This window comes from Melospiza melodia, chromosome Z (genome assembly GCF_035770615.1).
Source record: "Melospiza melodia melodia isolate bMelMel2 chromosome Z, bMelMel2.pri, whole genome shotgun sequence".
Taxonomy (NCBI): Eukaryota; Metazoa; Chordata; class Aves; order Passeriformes; family Passerellidae; genus Melospiza; species Melospiza melodia.
The window spans coordinates 45919135-45937171 of NC_086226.1; the positions used below are offsets into that span (position 1 = coordinate 45919135).

At 34.1% G+C, this 18037-nt stretch overlaps 1 protein-coding gene across 5 annotated transcripts in view; it reads left to right on the forward strand.

Annotated features, from left to right (window-relative positions):
- The window catches only part of KDM4C (lysine demethylase 4C), a 251585-nt gene that overhangs the window by 12125 nt on the left and 221423 nt on the right, over positions 1-18037 (forward strand). For 4 of the 5 annotated variants that reach the window (XR_010031030.1, XM_063179663.1, XM_063179660.1 and 1 more), the window contains exons 3-5: positions 4280-4455; positions 7134-7248; positions 14723-14916. Coding sequence is in view for 4 of the 5 variants with exons in the window: in XM_063179663.1 (XP_063035733.1) it covers positions 4280-4455; positions 7134-7248; positions 14723-14916 (485 nt within the window). In the remaining variant the exon portion in view is untranslated. Of the gene's footprint in view, positions 1-4279; positions 4456-7133; positions 7249-14722; positions 14917-18037 lie in introns of those variants that run through there. The other variant, XM_063179662.1, reaches the window with a different exon arrangement.

Here is an 18037-nt window from a genome sequence, read left to right on the forward strand (position 1 = left end):
AAAGAGCATGTGTGTGTAAATGGGGATGAAATGACTATAAGACTTGCAAATATTGAAGGAAGGAGTATAGGAAATAAAATATTAAAAAACTGCAACCACCACTGAAGTTCCTAATACTATGTCTGAAATAAGTAATTAAGGTACCAGACGAACAATATCAAACCATTGCCAAAGCAGATAATGTACTGTGGCATCCCTTGAGCAAATTGTCAAAAAAATTGCCATTAGACTTTTGAAAGTCTGAAATGAGCTTAGGGAACAGAAAATCTATTTTAGTCTTACTGTTACAGAGGATTCTATACTTAAAAAGGAAGACAAAGGCTGAAAACAGTAGGACAAATGACAAACAAGGGACACTGATAGATTAGTTGTCTTTAGCAGAGAATGCAGTGTTTAGAAAACTCAAACTGCATTGATAAAGAGCAAAAGAGTTAAATTGATTTGCAGTCACACCGGCAAGTAGAGAATTTCAGAACACTATGCTGAAAATAGATACTGGCAAGTGCAAGATAAACAACTTTCAAATGAGTTGGGGAGTAATAGTTACATAGGAGTAGTAGCCAGTGCCATTCAGAATCAGATCTATGGGAGATTACCAGTATATGAAAGAGGATTTAACAGAAATGTATGTGTTGATAGCACTCTGCTATCAGTACTGACGTGCAGTCTTCATGCAGGAGACTGACTGGTATAATAAGACATCCCTATCTAAAACTGTATGTTTATTGCACTAAACGATACTACACTATACTAATATGCTTAATATAGTATAGTATGCTTAGTATAGTGTAGTGAGCATACTTAGTATGCTTAGTAATATGCTTAGTAGTGTAGTATGCTTAGATGCTTAGCATCTTTGATAAATAAATAAATAAATATGTAAACGGAAAAGTCTTGCCTTAGGTTTTTCCTTTTCATATTTGAGCATTCAACAATGTGATTGATGAATTTGATCTAGGTTGCTCCCACTGAATAAATCTAACTTGCTTGACTTAGAAGATGCTATTTTTACTAAAGGAAATATGAAGAGTCTTCTGTGGGGCAGGTCAGTGGTAAAACCACAGAGACCTAGTCATTCCAGCTGTTATACTGGCTAGCTGTGTGTTGCTTTGAACATGATATATTAGCATCTTCAGTCTTTGTCCTTGTCTTCCTTAGAAAATGCAAATTCTTTGGGGCAGAAGGTTTATTTTTATCTTCTTTTAAAACTTTTTTTTGTGTATCAATCCCCACAGAATTCTCTTCTCTAACCAGCACTCCAATTATAACAGTAATAAACATACTCCAGTTAGCTGGAAGGGATATTTTGAACCCATATTCATAAAAATGTTTTTATTGCTTAAAGCACATTGACCTTGAACTAAATAAGATAATGCAAATTTTGCTTTTCAGTATTCATGTATTTGAGCCAAACCTCTGACTTCATGCTTAATAATCATGAAAATGGAAATCTCTATGCACATATTTGATTTCTATGCATATTTTCTGAATGCATGACTTCTCTGCTTCCAAACTAACATTTCATATTTTGTTAATGTGAGTATAATTTAAATGTTCTGTGAAAGAAATAAGTAGGAATCACAAGATGATTGGATTATTCTTTTTCTCTAAAAGCAAACAACGCTGACACTTGCTGAATAGTTTTTGTACAGCAGAAGTCCTGTAGACGCTGAGAAGGAAAAGAGGGAGTTGCATTTGTGTAAAAACTAGATAAAAACACCTGCTTATGTGTAAAATAAAAACATTAGCTATGGAAGTATGTTAGTATTAGATAAAATTCCTTTGGCTTCATGTTTGTCCTTCACTGTGTGCTTTTAGCCCTGATGGTCTTGACTGGATTTCTTATGATTGTTTGAATATATTAACATTAAAATATGCCTATTTGTGATTGTTTTCCAAAGCTAGAAAATGATCTTAGGATCTATCTGTTTTAGAATTTTATAACTTTCATGGAGAGATGAAATAGTGAAATTTCTAATGGACTCTTATAGATGGAATCCTAAAATGTTTGTAAGAAACCGGTCCAGCTGTGTAGCTTAAGGACTGCCTCATTGTGATCCCTTCATTAGTGAGATACCTCTGCCTGAATTGAGGTGCAAACAAGAGCATATGCTGAAGTCAGAAGTATGGATTTTGTTTAACAGTAACTATGAGAGAGAGAGATAGAAAGAAATAGAAAAGGAGGGGAGAGAAAAAAAGGGGGAGCGAAAGAGAGTGACAGAGAGACAGGATAAGTAGAAATATCACCACTGTGGTTTCCATCTTCACCACCTTATTCTGGTCTTCTTGGTGGTGAGGGTTGCCCAAAACCCACAGAATTCAGTAGATTAATATACATTTGGACCAGGTGTGAATGCCTAGGTAGCTGACCTCAGTGGTGGGGGTGAGTTTGATACTGTCTCTTGCAACAGACTCTGGATCTGTTGCATCCCTTTCCCTCAGGGAGGACTCTGGGGGTGCCTCAGGGTTTTTGCTGGGTTATGACACCTCCTCAGCTGCCTCTCACATGAATGCCCTGTGGATATGGCCATCCAGGGCTGGGGGGGATTTGCAACTGCGCTAGTTGAGTGTAAGGGAGAATGGGTGTTCACTCACCATTCTCATGCCACTCATGCCCAGAGGTTATGCTACACCCGCAAAACTTCTCCTTCTCTCCACAGGGGAGTGTGAGCAAACCTGGCCTCAGCAGATGGGCCTGTGGGCTACGGTGTCCCCCACCCAAAACCTAACCAGAGCTGATTTTCAGGACAGCTGCTGGGTTTGGCTTTCTTGTGGATGCCTTCTTCTGCCTTGCTTACTTCTCCCTCTGCCTTGCTTACTTCTCCCTAGACCAGAGATAATTGAACAATCATGTCAGATGAAGTATAGTATCTTATCTTTCTTTAGGTGCTTAAACTCACAGTCCAAGGTTCCAGGCATATTCAGAGAAGGGTGGGCTCAAGTGGGCACAATTTCTTTATACAGTTTTACCATAGTGGGGAAGAAGTCCCTTGAGAACAATGTTTAAGCCTTTAACCTTAAAATTTCTATCTCTCACACCTACCTCTAAATTTTGAAATAATTATTCAAATAATATCATTCACTTGTTGCATGTTTATAAGAGCTGTCCTACTTTGTTGTAAGATACTTTAAAAGTTTCCAAGTCACCGTTCATGGAAATTTGATTTGAACTTAGCCGAAGAATGAAAATAATGAGTGGATCAAAAACATGTCATTAAGCCTTTGGGCAAGTAGAAGTTCAAAAATGAAACCAAGCCAAAAAATTTCTATATAAAATTTTTTCTTGCTCTATTTTAGAAGTGATTAGAAATGATGCATCTAGAGTTAATTATTTTCTGCTGAAATAATATGTGCAAGAAATGTGCAAAATTACTCAGCCTGTTAAAGAATACTGGTATGACTACAGGCTTCTTTGAAATTCTTAATAATTTCTTCTGCTAACACTTCAGAATCTGCTGAGGAGTTTTCATAGACTGTGGGCAGTTCTGTGGTGTTTGAAATAAAGGCATTAACTTTACAGCTGGTTAATCTGCACATAGCTTTAATCTTCAATTATGAGGATTAAATAATGTAATTATAAAAGCTAATATATTTAAATTAGTGCACATGCTTACTGTAATAGAGCTGTACCCTGTAGTTTTATGGGGAGTCAATTGAACAGATTTGGAAATCTAAAACAGCTCTATTTTTCCATTCTTCATTAAAAAAATAGAGTTATAAATACTGTTTATACCAAATAATGTTTAGACAGCGGGGTGACAGGTTTTTAAGGAACTTTTATTTTAATTGAGGATAAAAATTTTATATCTTTGAATCTTTAGGTATGGAAAAGACATCTAAGATCCTTGAGCCCAACTTTTTACTTAGCACCTGCATGTTCACCTCTAAACTATATCTTCAAATGCAACATCCATACATTTTTTAAACACTAAATGTATACGATGTTATGGATTGCAAACTATTTGTCAGTTATAAGGCTTTCTGATTGGAAAAAATTTATCAACTCTGTTATTATAAATGTGGATTTTTGCACAATTGCCTAAGAATTGCTGCAGATTGGTGAGTTGCTGCTTGTGCATTGAGGTGATACTGGGCATGTTCTGAATGGGTTTTTACAGTGTTTAGGCATACTTACAGTATCAGTTAATGGGAGACAGCTGGTATGCAAATGTTCCTTTGATCATGTGGGCATATTCAACTGTTTCTTCAATTTTTTTTCCAGGATGTTTTGAATTGTTATTGCAACTGTGCCATTTTATTTTGTTTCCTGTATGTAAAGGTTATCCCACCAAAGGAATGGAAGCCGAGAAAGCATTATGATGATATTGAAGATTTGGTGATTCCTGCTCCAATTCAACAGATGGTCACTGGCCAGTCTGGACTTTTCACACAATACAATATTCAGAAAAAGCCCATGACAGTGAAGGAGTTCAGGAATTTAGCCAACAGTGACAAGTATGTACTCTTGCTTATTAAGACTAATATTTATCTTCACATGTTGTGGTTTCTTTGAATTGTGCAAGGCTGCTGGTGATTTCTTTTACTTTTTTCCCTGTCTCTCAAAGTATGGAAGGGTACCACAGCGTAAGTATTGCTTGTGTTTGTTGTTGAAAGCATCTGATGCCATGGCAGCAAGAAAGCATCCGAAAAACCTGAGATGTAATGCTTTCTGTCTACCTTTTTTCCTTTGTCTTCCAGAAGATATAGAAAATAGTGAAGATGATACAGATATGTATCTGAGTTTTAATTTAATTACACCTATTAATGTTTAATTCCTAGATACTAGAATGGCCTATCACCATGTAATTCTGAAAACTCCAATATCTTTTATAACCAATCCAGAAGCTTTTGCATTAATCTAAGACAACTCAATGGTACCTAGTGACTGTCAGTGTTATGGTTATGGCAAGATGAATATTATGGAAAGGGGAAAAAAGTTTGTTAAGGGCTGGGCACTGTACTGCAATGTTTCAAATTGTTGAGCATTCCAAGAAGAGGGAATTGACAGAAGGAATTCTTGCCTGTCATTTTGGCCACATAACAAAAATATATTTTACTTGACTGTCTCCTCAAAACTGAGGGGAAGTGGTTTCTGGAATATGAGTCAAAGGATCTTAGAAAGAAAAGATACTTGAATGAGAAAGGTAATACTGCCTTAGTTTGAAGGCAAGTTTCTATTATAGGTTAATTAAGAAATTAGGTATAAGAATAGAAGGTGTTATCAAGATCAAGAAAAACTAGGACATCTAAAGCTTTTAAGGAGGCTGCTTACTGAATGTTCCATGGGAATCTCTTTTGTAGTTCTTGAAATTATTTGTTTAGTAAATATTAGAGATGAGAGTAAATCATATGACCAAATGGTATTTGATGTGATTTTCAATAATACTTTTTCATAGATGTTAAAGTTTACATTTTATTAACCCCTAATAAGTTGAGGTACACTAATTTCTTAAAATAATTGATTAATGTAGAAATGCTGGGAAGTTTTTCATATGTATCATAGTGTTTGTTAAGTTTATTATATTCATAATGGAATATATTTTGGAAACGTGTCTGATTTCAATTTTTATGGTTTTTACTGAAATCAGATGGCAAATTAATTTTGCATGCAAATGTAGAACAGTTGGGAGGACTTCCTGTCTATTATTAGCTGTAGGTCTTTATAAATATTTGTCACTGCTCTTGAGAAAATGTGTCACATAGCATTCTATAACACTCTTACAGTAGTCGATATTTCTTGAACTATCAAGTAGCTGAGAGCTGTAGTCCATAAAAATAATTTTGTTCCTTAAAGTAGATGACTTCTCTGTTAAAGACACTTTTCTTGAGCATTAGGATGTAGCCTATTTCCTTTGGGTATGAGAGAAGGGCCATGAGCATCTAAATTAAATCACAATTGCCTTTAAAAGGATCAAGTGTACTCAGTCTAATGTATTTAATCTTTTATTCGTTTAGACATTTGCAGCTCTCCATTGAACCAAAATGCTTCTCTACTTGACCCCTAGGAAACAGGAACATATCCACATTCTGTTATCAAGGAGTTAATGTGTGTGTATTACTCAGAGCCCAACAGAAATACAATCTGATTTCTGGAGCTATCATTAGAAATAATAAAACAATTCTGTTGCTGAGAATGCTTTGGTTAAGATGTGTTTAGCTTTGTTTTTTTCTTTTTTTTTGGTCTCTGTTCAGAGTTATTACATGATGTAAATGTACTTGGTCTCAGTGTTGTATGTTTGGATTTTCTTTCCAGTTGTTCAGGTGTAACATACTGGCAATTCTACAATGAAACTGTAGTTTTAGAGTTGCAGTAATAGGCGGAGTATGTTTTCTTTTCTGAAGACTTATATATGGAAATACAGAGATCTGACAAAGGATCCTGAGGCACAGCTGTTGATAGATGTTTCTATTGGAAGTGTGTTGTTCTTGTTTGCACAAGATTTTGAAAGGCTACATGAGTAACCTTTCAAAAGTATTTACATAATTATATTTAAGCATGTGTGTTATGTATCATGCGCTGCTATAAATGAGTAAAAAGAAAAGTCCTCTTAAATATTTCTTTTCTCTGTATTGTAGAAGTTTTTGGTATCAGCTGTTTGAAACACAGCTTTTCTTGAAAGGGTTTTCTGGGGCAGGAAGAAGAAAGTATTGGTTTTGCCTGTGATGGCTGCATGGCTGAGTTAGTTTACATTGTTCTGAGACAAGATTGTACAGGACCTATATCTGAGTTTTTGCAGAGCTGGTAGTGAGGTAGGAAAAAAATAAATACTTGTTAATTGTGTTTTGCATATGTGTCTTTTTTACAGAAGAGAAATAAAAGGGAGGAGCTCAGGCTAAGGATGGTTGGTAAATGGGCTGATTTGCTGCTGGAGACTGAAGCAACTATTGTGTGGGTTGGTGGATGAGTTTAGTTACTGTAGCTGTCAGGTAGGAGGTTTCCATGATATGGTTAACCATGAAACTAAGAAGTCAGGACAACTGGTAATTCTTCCATTTCAGAGAATTTGAAATGAAGTGACTTCATCTGGAAGGTTCATAGCATAGTCTATTGTCCATGGCATAGAAGCATAGTCCATTGTAGAGGCAGTTCTTGAAAGATGGTGATGAACCTTTGCCTGACTCTTTCTCTGCAGATACCGCACTCCAAGATATGTAGACTATGAAGATCTGGAGCGTAAATACTGGAAGAACTTGACTTTTGTGGCACCTATTTATGGAGCAGATATCAATGGGAGCATTTATGATGAAGTATGCATAGTTTTTTATGAAGTTTATCCCTTCCAGCCCTCTTTCAAAGGTTACTCTACTTAGAGGATACACTCTTGCTTTCTGACTGAGAATCTGTCTTTTGAAATCTTTGTGTTATTCCTTAAAGCCTCCAAGATTGAAATTAACTCTACATCTGCAAGAGTCAGACAGTTCTGTCCTTAGACAGTAGAATATTGCTGCTCTTCCTGATCATGACTCTTCCCTTTCTTCACTTCAAACTCTCCAGAACTTTGAGATATCTTCCTAATTATTTGTTTATTAATGTTGTAATATGTATGTTTCCTGTGTGTATCTGTGGACACTTAGAGATATTTTAACAAAGTTTTATTTTAAAATTTAAAGATGGAATCTTTTATATCTCTTTACTGAGGAATACTGGTAGCTGTACTTCATGCTTAGAATGTCTGCAGTTTCCTGGAAATGTACTTACTCATATTGTTTACCTCTCAATTAGAAATTAATTTTTCTGGTAACTTGCCAAGATCTCCATGGATGATAAAAGGACTTTTAAAACAGATCTCATTGTCCAAAGTATTACAGATATCCATTGATATCAGTTAGGCTATGCAAGTAAGACAGGAACTAGATTTCTAAAGCATTGAGATTAAGAGAAGATATATTAGCATTTCAGAAAATATTTGAGGATTTAAAAAATACAGGGCAAACATATATTAAAAGAAAGTACCATATGTGAAGTTGTTGGGTTATTTCATGTTCTATGTATCTGCCTTTTCCTATCATTAGGAAAAAAAAGTATGATTTTGCTGTGGCAGATGGTCTGGGGCTCTCCTGGTGTTTCACAATTTTTCATGGAAGACAAATTGAAGACTGTCCAGAGATAAATACAGTCAGCCAATATGGCTTAAGGCAGTTCAGTTCTTGCACTGAGTTACGTGATCTTTGAAAGACAGCTAAGAATGTCCAATGGTATGTTGTTTAGAGAAGGCAAACTCAAATTCCCTTGTGTGTCCACATAGCTGCTTTAAGAAATCATTTAGAAAATAATTGAAGATTCTGATTCGTAATGTTTCTGTGGAGAGACATTCCAGATGGCTGTTGCTTTGTGAAGATCAACACAAGACACAGAAAAAGTGTTTCAAGAAATAGAAGCTTGCCCTTTTTCTTCTCTGATCTTTGTGTCTTTTTGTTGGTAGATAATGCCTTATGGTATAACTTTTTACAAAGGTATGCTTTTTTTGGATTGTGTTTTTTTTTGTCCTGAGTATCTTAGTTTACTCTTGCAAGAACAAAATTTCCAATGAAAAGAGAATGAATGAAGTAATACCCAATTTGAAAGTGCTGATTGGTCAAAGAGAAGTCAGAGATCTCCTTCTTAGAGAATTACACTCTTGGAAAGATGAGGAAGGGAGGTCAAATCAAAGAGGAAAGTGAGAAAAGCAGCATTCAGGGATCCTAACTCAGATGTTAAGTGCATAGGAGAAGGAAACAAAGCACTAAAGGTTGCAGTGACTGGGGAAGAAAGCATAAAAGGTAGAATAAAGAAACTTTGATGCCTATAATAAAATGGGTATCATTTAAAAATAAATAACAAAGGAGAAATATTAGTGAAAGGAGTTGACATTAAGGAATGTGACAGATTGAGCACTTAATGTGACAGTCAAGTGTTGGTGTACAACCCACTTGGTGTTTAGAGGACAAGAAGGAATATACTCTGGTACCAAAGTGTCGGTGAGAAAGTTACAGTGCCGCTGATCAATATGTTGTATGCTGTCTCTCAGAATAATTTTACTGCAGTTAGTTTTTGGCCAGCAGATGGTGTACTTGCACAACTAGTATTTTTCATGTTGTAGTGCTTGAAGATAGTCTTAAGAAGGATCTTTTCTATTTTGTTTGAAATTTGAGATTGTTCTCATGTCTTCATTCAGTTTCCTTCAGGATTGTATTTATTTGGGAAAAGGAGATGAACACAGCTCATCGACCTTTTGGGCAGCATTCAGGAGAAAGTGTATGGTGAGATTAGTTTGTCATGGCAGCTTATTTGCAAGAAACAAAACAAATGCTTACTTTTTACAAAATACATATTGTAGAAAATAGTGTGTTACAGATGTTACACTTAAGGTAAATATCTGGCAGAATTCCAGGTAAAATCTACTAGGAACCTAAGGAAAATGTGACACCTATGTGTATGTGGGCCATCAAAATTAGTGAGAAATACTGCTGTGCTGTGTAAATCAGTTTAACAGTTCACCGATTACATTTTCTTTTCCACTTGGTGACAATCAATTTTTTATTGAGACATTTGTATTTGAAGCATGATGGAACCTTGGTTTTTACTATTTAGATAATTTAAGAAGCATTACTGTAGTTTGTGAAAGCCAGCACCTTGTTGGCATTGTGCCAGAGAAATTATAGCTTTTGTAGTATTTGCTTTTTTAGGCCACAGGATGATAAATTCTGAGGGATTTAGAAGATGGGGCAAAATTTTCTAAAGGCTGTGTTATATGAAACAGAAAAAGACCCCACCAAAAAAGCCCAAAAGACCCCCCAAAATCCAAACCAAAGTGAAAACAAAGAAATAAAGAAACAAAGCTATAAGTGCATGCTTTGAAGTTTTAACAGCTGCCATCAATGGCTCAATTTTATCCCTGTAGTATTGGATTATTCCAGAATATGTTTAAAATGTCTGAATTATTATTTGGTGGCTTTGTACTCAGATTAAGTCTTTACGAATATGGAAATAATCTGCGAAAACAAGTGCTCTTTGCACTCTATAGAGCTTTATAGAAAATAAATTCTATCATTTGAGAAGGTTGAAGATTTTCTGGAAATACTATTCTGTTATTTGCATTCTAATTGCTGTTACATTTAATGGTACTTTGTAGGAGAGTGTCTGTGTTGGTAACTCTAGAAAAGACATGATCCCTATGTGGACTTATCTAGCTACAGGGGAGGGGTGGAAGTCTTGGTTTCAAAAGTAGTTCCAAAGAAAAGTGGCCAATTTAAAGTTTATAGTGAGTCATAAAACATGCCTGACTTCAGTGCTGACAATGGCATCTGCTGTTCTGCTGAGAAAAACCATGTTTGGAAGAAGCATGTATAAATACTGTTTTGTGTCTCTCTCACCACTCTCCTCAGCTGCTGTCTGGAAGACACACTTTGCTTTCATTTTTCTCCTCTTAGTTTTATTTCTCCTAACAGGACAATTCCTAATTTCTACCTTGTCCCATGTATAAGGTGGGGGTATCATATGTATGAGTGCACCCTCAGTCAATTTCCAGAGGATGCCAAATTGGGTGGGATGTCGCTCTGTTGGAGGGCAGGAAGGCTCTGCAGGGGAATCTAGATAGGACGGATCTGTGGGCTAAGGACATCTGCATGAGGCTCAGCGGGGCCCCTTTGTCACCATCCCTGAGCGTATTTAGAAGACCTGTAGGTATGGCGCTTGCGAACATGGTTTAGCCTTGGCAGAGCCAAGTTAATGGTGGTTTTGGATGATATTAAAGGTCTTTTCCAACCTAAATTATTATTTTCCTTCTATTTAATATGTCCTTTTCTGTGATCTACTCATCATTGAGATCAATGTGAGCAGTAATTTAGGTTCTAGTGTGATTTCCAAAGAATCTACTTGCCCACCCTTCAAAAGGGGGCTTAAAAAGCAATGACTAAGAAATGATGAGAAGTAAAAACAATCTAATGAGGGAGATTGTTTGTATTTCCCAGTCTGTGTGTTTATGGTGTAGAGATTTTGTTTGTAGCATTTTTATTCCTCTTTTTAATGACTTCCAAGGCACAGTAAAAGCCTGGCAGTAGCTTTATTGTATTCATTGATATGAGTGAATGGTTATGTGGATAGAGGAGTGGATTACCAAGCACAAATTTTTCTCAGATGTTTGTTTTGTTCCTTTCACTCTGTCTCTTACTCCTCTTCAGTTTGCGGTTTTTTACAATCAGCCATAAGGGCTCTTCAGTTTTAGTTGTGCGACTGATACCTTGTTCACCAGATTAATATTGAGATGAGTCTGTGAGATAATCAAAGGAAAAATTAAACACTGAAAAAGGACTGTGTGTAATAATGTATGCATAGAGAAATCATGTTCATGATAGTGTTGACTGGTTTAAGTAAAGTGAAAAGACTAGCCTTGTGTCACTTTTATAAGTACTTAAGAATTAATTAAACATAGTTGCATTTGAAGCTTTTTTTATTCTTATATTTGCAAAGAGTGAAATTTTTTCTCTCACTCTTTGAACTGTGAATTTCACTTTCTACCAATGTGCTGAGATAAACATAATTTTTTGTGTTTTTGGGAAAACGATGGGTCAACTCCTTCCAAAGTGTGCAGGTGTTCAGATAAGAAATGCTTGTCAAGTGTCTCACTTTGTCTCCACATTGCATTAAAAGCAGATGCAAAGGCTGTTAAAGAGTAATAAAAACTCTTTATAGTAATTTACAGGAAGTTTGAATCACCTTCAAAATGAATGAACATTGGAATAGTAGTCTTCTATATAAATACTATGTACCTTATAATATTTCTCTAAGGAAGTACAAGGTAAGTGTAAAATGTGTAGCAATGACTGTAATTGGTAAGGTGTTTCAAGCCTGTTTGTTATCTTATAGAAGGAAACTGCTAAAAAGTAAAATTTTTCTAGGTATTCGATTGTGTGGTACAGTTGTCACTGATGACAGGTATTCTTTAAAGAATTTACCATCAGAAATGTGGATAAATTAGAAATAGTATCTTGACATATTCCTTTGAAATTATTATAATATTCTGGTAGTACTGTGATATTCTGAGGAGAATAAATATTTTGTATTTTCATACAAAATATTTACAAAATATTACAATGTCTACATGTATTTGTAAGAAACTACCAGATATATGTCATGGTCAAATAATATATGTACTGCTGTTCCAACAATTGTTATTAAATATAGCATAACCTGCAAATATATACTTAAAGTTTGAGAAGTATGGCTATGTATTGACCTATTAAAAAAACTTTTACAGCTGGGATCTTTTTAGTGTACATTGCAATTGCTACATCTAAAACTGGTTATACAACTACTGTAAAAATAAGAATCAGTATTTTATGTTAAAATCATATAAGCATTTTACTTAATGTTTTTGAATACTAAAAAAATATCTGTGAGGTAATGTAACATCTTTAATAATAATTTGTAATAATTACTTATAACAGTCTGGGCCTAAATATGAAACTGATTTATTGTTTTAAGTCTAAGGAATGTTGGAGGAGTTGAAATTAATCAGTGTGATTTTAGTGTTTTGGCCAGTTTCAGTGAACATTTTCTTTCGGGCTAAGAATGCTTGTCCAAAATAGTCTTTAGGAAAAGGAAGTAGCTCATCTGTCTTGAGTGTAGAAGTTGTTACTGTTTGTTTGGTATTTGAAGCAAGTTATTTGTTCTAAGATTGATCTCCATGATAGGAATTGCTTTTGTTTGAGGGTAGATCCACCAGCAGGTTGCTTGTGACTAGTTGTGATATGATTTGACATAGTATGCAAGGATGAGATGTATTGCTTAAAAAAAATTCTCTTAGCTATTACTTAATTTTTAGTAGAAAAGTAAGATTTCAAGATGTTAGGGTTACTAGAAGCTTACATGTGTGAAATGTTGTGATGGGACGAATAATGGGTAAAAAAGCCCATGGAATACTATTAAATAGATAACACATCTTCTGTCTGAAGAAACCTTCAAGTGCAAATTGCTACAGTACTTACACTGTTTAGCCACTGTCAGAGTAGCTACTTAGGTTAACAGTTGATTTTTCCAAGTATTTCTTGTTTTCTTCTAATCCACTATATGTATCTGTGGTTAAATCATTGCTCTTTGCTGTATTAATATGTTTCTCCAAATAAACTGCAAAATTGTAAACAGGGATAAATTTCCTCTGATTTAAAAAAATATTTTTTAATTAATTTGAGGACTTATTACTTAAAAATTATTACCTCAAATTTTTTATTTTACAGCTGTATTAACTTGCTGCTGCCAGTTTTTATATTTGAAAGGCGCAGATTTTACAAGTGTCTACTCTTTTGAGTTCAGATTGGTGTTTTTTCTTTTATTAGGATATAAATTTGTTTTTTTTTACTTTTTAAATTTCAAGTGCCTTTTTGTTTCACAAATGCATCATGCCCAAGGCTTCCATTTGAAAAAAAGAAAAAATACTGTTTGGAATTAAATAATTCTATAAACATTGTTACTCGTTTGCAAAATTCCAAGTAACTTAGTATTTCTCAATAAATGAAATAGCCAAAGCAGGCGGTTAGAGGTGCTTGTTTAGCGAGAAGTCTCAACTCATACAGAGTTTACCTTCTTGTCTATCAATTCTAGCTGCTTCATAATAACATGCTTGACATAAAAACCTCAGAAAACAGTTCAAAACTGAGAATATTAAATTTTCCTGACTTCTTGCTTTAGCCCGTATTGTTACTATTCCAGCTGTCCAGTTATTAAATATCATCTTTTTAATCAGCTGCATCAGGACTGCAGCCTGCCATCGGTTCGTACCCCAGTAAGATTATCAGACCTGTAGATTCAGTGATTGAGCAGAGCAGCTCATGCTTAAGAGTGTCCTTAGAGGCTGTCTTCCCAATAAAACTTGTCTGAATTGAGTTTTTAATAGTTTTGATTATATTTCTTGGTTTTCTGAGTGCTTGAGCACCAGCTAATGTCTTCCCTGGAGGCGCTAATAATTGGTGTTATAATGAAGTCTAATTTTTTCTCCTCAATTTTGTAGCTTTGATCTTGTTTATACTGTCTCTTACAGGCTGTATTACCTGAAATTAGAATTGCAGTTTGCAGTTGAATCTGAATGCAACAAAAGCTACATGTATTGCTTTATTAATGACTTTTAATATATGAGTTTTATGGGGAATAACATAGGGAAACAGCTTAAATCCCCTAAAATCAATAGATTTCTTCTGTTGTATATTTCTTATGCAGTACATCAGTATGATTAGAAATACATCTGAAATGAAGTGATCACTTTGGTTTTTAAACTTTCCAGATAAATGGTAAATTTATGCATGTAAAATAATTTTTAAAATGATTTTTTCATACTATCTGGTATTACTTTGTAAGTAACAAAAAAGCATAGATAGGTCCTGTAAAACTTAGTGGCTTCCAGCTATCAACTCTTTGAAGGTTTTGTCTGCAGCTATTAGTTCTATTTTTTCTGTACGTTTCTGTACAGAAAGGTTGTATGGTGTTTCAGTTCATGTTAGATTTGATTTAAAATTGTGAACCAGATAGGAACTTTTTATATTCTCTTTCTGCTCTGAACATCTCAGACTTATAACCTGATCTTATACTGATTAAGGTCAAGAGAATTTTTCAAGTAATTTCAGCTGTCTTCTAAAATGCTTACAGTCTTTTGAAAGGCTACATCAAGTGTATATCTTTTGACTGGGACTGTTATATGAAATTGCATTGCTTTATAAGCTTAGTAATATTTTTATTATGTATCTTTTTCAGGGTATTGAGGAATGGAATATTGCCCATCTTAATACAATATTGGATGTTGTAGGAGAAGAGTGTGGAATTTCTATTGAAGGTGTAAATACACCATATCTTTATTTTGGCATGTGGAAAACAACATTTGCATGGCACACTGAGGACATGGATCTCTACAGTATTAATTATCTCCATTTCGGGGAGCCAAAGTCATGGCAAGTTTTTGTCTTTTTTTTTTAAGATGACTTCTGTTTATTTCAGCTGACTAAACCAAACAGATGGGTTATGGTTGTTTCACAGTGGCAAGCTTTACTAATGAGCTAAGATAGTAATTCAGTGAGGGGTTTTTTAAGCTCATAATGCTGTGAAATCACACTGATATATTCTTTTATTTTAAAGGGAAAGACAGATGAGTACATAAGACTTATTTGAGTTCAACAGAAAAATATTTGAAAGATACAATATGAGAAGTTTAATATGTTGGGAACCCCAAGTGTATTTGAGGAACTTCTGAAAGAGCTCTTTGAAATCAGTTTTTGCTTGTGTTGCCTTTTGGGGCTATGTACCATATTTTGTATTCAGCATGTATTTAATTGCTTTTTTGAATCAGAGTCATATTCTGTACAGTTAACTCAGCTGTAGGAGATAAGATTCAGAGCTAAAGGTACTTCCTGTATGTGAAACTTTTACTGTCCTTTCTCTGTAATCTTAGATATTTGGTTGAACAGCTTTAACAGGCAGTTTGGTTTAATACACTGTGATATACCTGTATCCCAAGTATATAAGACAAATAAATTCCTTTTGTTCTTAAAATCTTTTTTTTTTTCAGAATATCTGTGAAGAGAGTGTAGAATGTTTAGAAAGATATGCAAAAGATAAGTTATGCATAGTTCAATTCTTGGAGTTTCTAGTCATCTGAACATGGACAGAAAATATATAGCTTATAATTCCATAAAACATCACTGTTTTTTTATACCCATACAAAATTCAAATACCTGTAATGTATTTATTCTGTGAATGTGGTAAATTGGTCAGGTCTTAGATCAGTGCCTTATGTTTACCTGCTTTGCTTATGTAATGGATCTCTTGAGTTAAGGCAGAGAAGGTGAATACCACCTATTGTAGTAAAGCAGGTCCATGTCTGAAATTGATAAATTATATACTTAGGTATGTGAGGTTGCTTTTTTGAATTAAACATACAGAAAGTCTTGTTAACCATATCATCAATATCTTTAAAAAAATGTATGTAAAGATAGGTGATTCCAGAATGTTCGAAGATGATAGGACAATTGTAAATAATATGATTGCATAAAGTTGTTTTCTGCTTCTTAGGAATTTAAAAAGTGCTGTTTGAAGAAAAACTCACTGCATATTGTGAAATTCCAAACAGTAGAGTACTTAAACTCTGAATTCCTTAGATACAATGGGAAGAAGCTAGGAAAGCTTCTTTAATTGTTTTTGAAGGAGGTATGAGTTGGTAACAGGATAAATGCTTTTCTAGTTTACCGATACTTTTTATGCTTCTAATGAACAAAATCATTAAACACCATCCTCTTCATATTTTGAAGAAATAGTGGTGGATACAAATTCATTTTCTGTACCACATAGGCCCATATTTTTAAGAAATGCAGCGTTATCAAAAAGTTGAACAAAAAACAGTTAAAGATTTATTTACACATGTTACACATGTCTCTGTTACTGGAGGAATGCTGTAATTCATGCAAAGTTCATTTATCAGTAAAATGTGTTGTGTTAACGTGGTATTAGTATAGTATTTTTTTCAAGAAAGTGGGATAGGAGCTGAATGATACTTATGATACTTATGAAAGATATTTTCTGCTCTTTAATTCTACTGATTTGCCAATCCTTCGTGGAGCAATATAACTTGACATACATAGTAGTAATACATATTTTTTGATTTTACTGGTTGTACATGTGGTTCTTCAAGACAGATGCACTGTTCTTTCAGAGAGCTAACATGCAATGTATTTTCTCTGAATTGTGAAAGGACAGCCATTTCCATCTGGGAGTCACAATTAGAACTTGTGGCTAGAATTTGAAGCTTTCTGCAGTGTTTGGGCATAGGCTAACTTGCATTGCATCTTGTCAACACTTTTACTTCAAGTGTTACAGAGAGAAGTCTGTAGTTCTATGTTATGTATAGCAATTCCTTCATTGACTGCCTCAAGTGAAACATGGGAGGAAGTTGTGTCTGATAATTTACAAAATTAGGATTACAGCTGTTTAGATGTTTATGTATATATTTATGTAACACATAATATGGGTAACAATACATACATTAATTTTCTAGATTTTTCTTAACTTGCTAATGAGGCAATATCTTAAAAGAGAAGAAGGAACTTAAAAGCCCTGAAATAGAATAATGTAAGGTCAGAAGAGATTTGAGTATGGTGGGGAAATATTTACTGGAAAGAGACTTAAATTTACTTGCTATTAGGCAAGAATTTTTACTGCAGTTTTCTCTTTGCATTCTTAGGGCAAAGGTACTTTGCAAATGCTGCCTCATTTTATATCTCAGTTTTTTAGAAAAAATTATTATTAGAAAAAGTTCTTATTAGCAAGACAAACCATTGGTGTGATTGGTAGTGTGGGTTATTAATTCAGTTATCTCTTGATATTGGTGTTTTTTGTAATGGGATTTATAAACCTCTTACTAATACTAAAAATTCCTTCACTCTGGCATTTGTTAAATTTTTTTTCTATTGTAATTATAGTTTCAGGGGTATAGGTCTTAAGATGATTTATTTTTGTTTTGTGTAATACTTCGAAGAATTTTGTCATGTTAAGCTGTTAAAGTGCTCTTGAAAATTAATGCTTAGCACAGATCAGATTTTTGTTACTAGAAGAAATGTTATACTATTAATATATGTACTATATCCTTGGGTAAAATATAGATAATACTTCAATTTACATTGTAAGTTTATAAATAAAAAATCTGAGTAAGACATTCCCATTTTTTGAAAACAATTCTGGGTTTATTAAGTATCTGAAAGCGAGGCTTACTCTTTGTTCTGGTTACCTGACTTGTGAAAAACAGTGTGTTGAATTTTTTTTAAGTGTTGAGATGATATAAATCTTCTTGAAGAAGAATAATAATGAATATAAGGAAGATTTTCTTAATCAGGCAGTAGGTAATTATTTTCATGGCACTGTGGGTATTTAAAATATAATAATAATAGGACAGTTTTTTCCTATTTTATTTTAAAGAAGAAAAGATGTGTAGGGAATTAATTGTTTTACTTTAGAAAGTAATATTTTAAAATATTGCACTCACTTTGTTCACCTTTTACATCTGATAGTGAAGGCCTGAATTCT